The sequence below is a fragment of the Nestor notabilis genome, unplaced genomic scaffold (genome assembly GCF_000696875.1).
Source record: "Nestor notabilis isolate BGI_N333 unplaced genomic scaffold, ASM69687v1 scaffold2979, whole genome shotgun sequence".
NCBI lineage: Eukaryota > Metazoa > Chordata > Aves > Psittaciformes > Psittacidae > Nestor > Nestor notabilis.
The window spans coordinates 1-3,816 of NW_009943079.1; the positions used below are offsets into that span (position 1 = coordinate 1).

Genomic DNA, 3,816 nt, shown 5'->3' on the forward strand with positions numbered 1-3,816 from the left:
ATATATGTATATATGAAGTTTTAGTGCCACTGGCCTATGAGGCAGCACAGATTCAATGCTTAGAAATGGAAACGTCCTTTCTGAATTGCAATGAAGGGAAATGTTGTCAGAACCAGCTAAAGAGACAGCCACTGGGAAAACTCCAGGGTCACCATGTTACCAGTTTTTCAGGTTCATGGTAATAACTCAGATGGCTCATTACATCCACAAAATAGTGCGTTGGAGCACTATTCATAAGTCTTTTGCCGATGATGCAAAGTCTGGCAGGAATGACTTGGCAGGTCCTGTGGGTATTGGCAGGGTCTCTGCCATGAATAAATTAAGTAGTGGTATGTTCCATGGTGCCTTATGAGACATCCTGCAGGAGAACACTGCTTCTGGGCTGCTTCCACAGGAAGCATGTGGCCACGTAACATACCTGTGTGCAATGCACCAGGTAACTGGAGATGGCTGCTGCTTTGTTTTCATTAAAGCAATGCTTGAAAATGCAAGCATGACTAGCAGTCTAACATACTTAAAGTCATACAGTGATGTTCCCAGGTAAGAAACTGCTAGGAAGGTGCCTCAGTTAGATTTGTGCATGTGGGGTTCAAATCGAATATAGCAAAATGTAAATCTGCAGTTAGGGGCAGTTCTGCAAGCTTCCAGATGCTTGACAGGAAAAGTGGAATCAGGCCAGTGGTGGAGTTTGTTTCTGCCGTGGGACCAGCTTCAGTGTTGTGTGGTACCTGAATAAGAGGAGACTTCATCTTGGACAGATCATTTTGTTTGGTTTTCTTTTAGGCCTCTAACCCAGTAACTCTTAACTCTGGAAGTCAGGAAAATAGGGTATTTCTACTATTGTGTTGTATGTCTGAAGGGTTGTGTTACCTTAATTTATCATTCGTTAGTAACTTAAATCTCATTTGAGTTACAGTTCTTTCAGCTACTGGTTGATCCTGGAAGAGTATTGATTCTTAAATTGTGCATTATATTTTCTATTAACTCTTTTTGTAAGAGTTGGTACTTACAGAAATCTTGCTTAATAACGTGTCATAGGAAGAGTATGAAGCCAGAAAGTATTTAAATGTTCTTGATTTTTCTTGTGCCAGAAGTGTTAGGCCTTGCACATGCTCAGGAGTTTATCCTCTTGCAAGCAGTCAGTAAGCACTCTGAAGTCTGTGCTGTGTTGAGAATTGAAACAGGTGTAATGTGTTGGAATTAGAGGGGAACTTAGTCATCTGCTGATATATGGAATCCTGGGGTTACGTACTAGATCAGTGGTCTTGCTTGTGCATGTTGGCACTCAAAACTGGCAGAAAACATCTTTATTACTTTTTTACTCTCACCATAGTATAAGAAGATGATCTAAAAGTGGCCTTTTTTTGTCCTATTTGGAGCTTATTTTAAACAAGTTATTTTTTTCCAGATAGAAGGACCTTGATTTTTAATGGAAGTTATACTAAAAAGGGGGTTTGATGCTGCAAACCCGTTTTTTGGTGACTTGTTGAAACATAGAGAATGCTGAAGATCTGAAACGTAGACTTTACACAAAGGTGATGATATGGACATGGAACAGCTGTTGATTTCATGGGCATTCCCAAGAACATCCCTCTTGCTGTTGGGAATGAAGGCGCAGCTCAAGGCTTCAGTTCAAAGAAATGTCTAGTGCCTTAAGCTCTGACTTACTAATATGTTGTAACCTGTCAATTTGCAGGTAAGCATTATGAGGAAGAAGAGGAGGATGCCCTACCCGACTCAGATGCCCTGCCAGACTCGGATGATGAGGTGGATTTGGATGAGCCGCGACCCATACAGATTGTTCTTGCTCATGAAGATGACCATAACTTTGAATTAGATGAAGCAGCATTGGAAAAAATCTTGCTTCAGGAACACATCAAAGATCTTAACATAGTAGTTGTGTCTGTAGCAGGAGCTTTCCGCAAAGGAAAATCTTTTCTGCTGGACTTCATGCTTAGATACATGTATAACAGGGTGAGTAATTTGGATTCTCCCTGCAGGAGAAAAGTAGTTTGGTATTTTAGTCACTTACCTTTGTATTTGTTGACTTAAGCACAAATATAGCCAGTCAAATTTTCTTAATTACTGGGGGATGGGCAAGCCATCTACTTTGTTCGTACTCTGTGAAGAAGTGTATTTAAGTGACAGTTTTTCAAGATAACTTTTCCTGCAGTTATCAAGGGGACTTATTTGTGTCCTGATGTAAGTGTGCATGAGAAGAACTTGAACGAGGGAGCATTGCGGCCTTCTATTTGAGCTTTGGGGAAGGGTTCATCTAAGTTGGTGGCTTGGAGGAATTTTGCTTTGACCTGGTTCCTCCTTTGCTAGCTTACATGCTGCAAAAAGAAAAGTTATCAGGTAGCTAGTGGAAGACTAAATCTGAGGTATAGCAAAAGGGAGAAAGTCTCCTGTTTGCTGCTTGGAATATGTCTCTGAACATGATCCAGGAATTTTTTAAATCCTTTTAAATCATTGGTTAATGAGTGCCTGATCCAAAATTTAATTTCTTCTTTTAGCTTGTAGCTTTTGGCTGGTGTTGTCTTGTGTCTACTATACTGCAAACTCCTGGATGTGGAGAAGGTGGGGTAGGGCCTCCTGTGAACTTACACATCTGTTTGCCGCAGGTCGTGATGTGTTTCCTTTAACCTGCATCATGAATATTGACAGTTCAGTGTTTTGTTGCTTTTTGAAGCTCTTAAAAAAAAAAACCAAACAAACACAAAAAACCCAAACAAAAACAACAACAACAAAAAAAACCACAACAAAAAAAAAAAAAACCCACCCCCCCCCCCCCCAAAAAAAAAACCCACCAAAAAACCAAACAAACAAAAAAAAAAACCCAAACCAAAAAACCCCCACAACTTACTCTTTTTTTGGTCACTATTCTTTGGAGTTGGAATTCATGGTAGCAGAAACTAACCATGACTGCATCTATTTTACCTTTGTGCTAGCTGGCTTGAGGAGAATTCAAGATGAACCCTTCAGTTAAAGGAAATACGTGAATATTGCAAAGAAGCTGCTGGTAGTTGGCAAGTGAAGACTTCCTTTCTCTTACTCCCAATAGTGCCTGCCATTGAATTCCTCTCACTCATTTGCCAAGAGCTCTCTAAGAAAGACACTGAGGATGTGGTGGGAGGAATACAGAGTAGCAAGCTGTTGCTCCCTACTTCTTAAGACTCTAACCTAGGGAGGATTAAAGTTTTCATTGCTATAGCTGTTCAGTGAGTGACCTTTTGTGTGTGTGTGTGTATGTGAACCCTCATTGGTGTCCTGTTCATATCAAAACAGAAAAAACACCAAAACCCTATAAATGAACAACAAAATTGAGCTCCCAAGAAGTACAGCAGTTTGAGCTAGATGGTGGCTGGGTAGAGGTAGTGCTAGTTCCTTCCAAAAATAGAAGGGGTGGGATTTAAGTAAATACTGTAACTTTCAGATTGTGAAATAAAACAAAAGTTCATAAAGCAAAATGGATGGAAACAGTGTTTCAGCCTTGTACAATAACATCTCTCTCTGTTCCCTTTATTGTGCAGTCACTTTTTTCAGTTTTCTATAGGTGTCCTTCAAAACACCATGTTTCACTTGAACTGAAAATAAAGGCAGCCTTAGTCATCTACTGTAACAACTGTCTCTTACCAAAAGCAGAGAGGTTTTGCTCTCCATGTGCTGCTTCTGGCTAGGTATTTGCATTCTGAAGCTGTAATGCTTGCAGGTCTTTAGCTGAGCTGATCCAACTCAATGATGCATTAGAAGACACTGCACTTTGCTGAATTGTTCTCCTGCCAGCTCAGTGGCAGGGGAATGGCTTTAGGGCAG

At 40.4% G+C, this 3,816-nt stretch overlaps 1 protein-coding gene across 1 annotated transcript in view; it reads left to right on the top strand.

Moving 5' to 3' along the window:
* Nucleotides 1–153: 153 nt before the first annotated feature.
* LOC104411316 (atlastin-2-like) overlaps nt 154–3,816 on the top strand; it is a gene marked incomplete at its 3' end in the record, with an annotated part of 14,687 nt that continues 11,024 nt past the window's right edge. Inside the window, exons 1-2 of the mRNA XM_010021708.1 lie at nt 154–178; nt 1,697–1,974. Of these exons, the coding sequence (XP_010020010.1) occupies nt 154–178; nt 1,697–1,974 (303 nt within the window). The remainder of the gene's footprint in view (nt 179–1,696; nt 1,975–3,816) is intronic.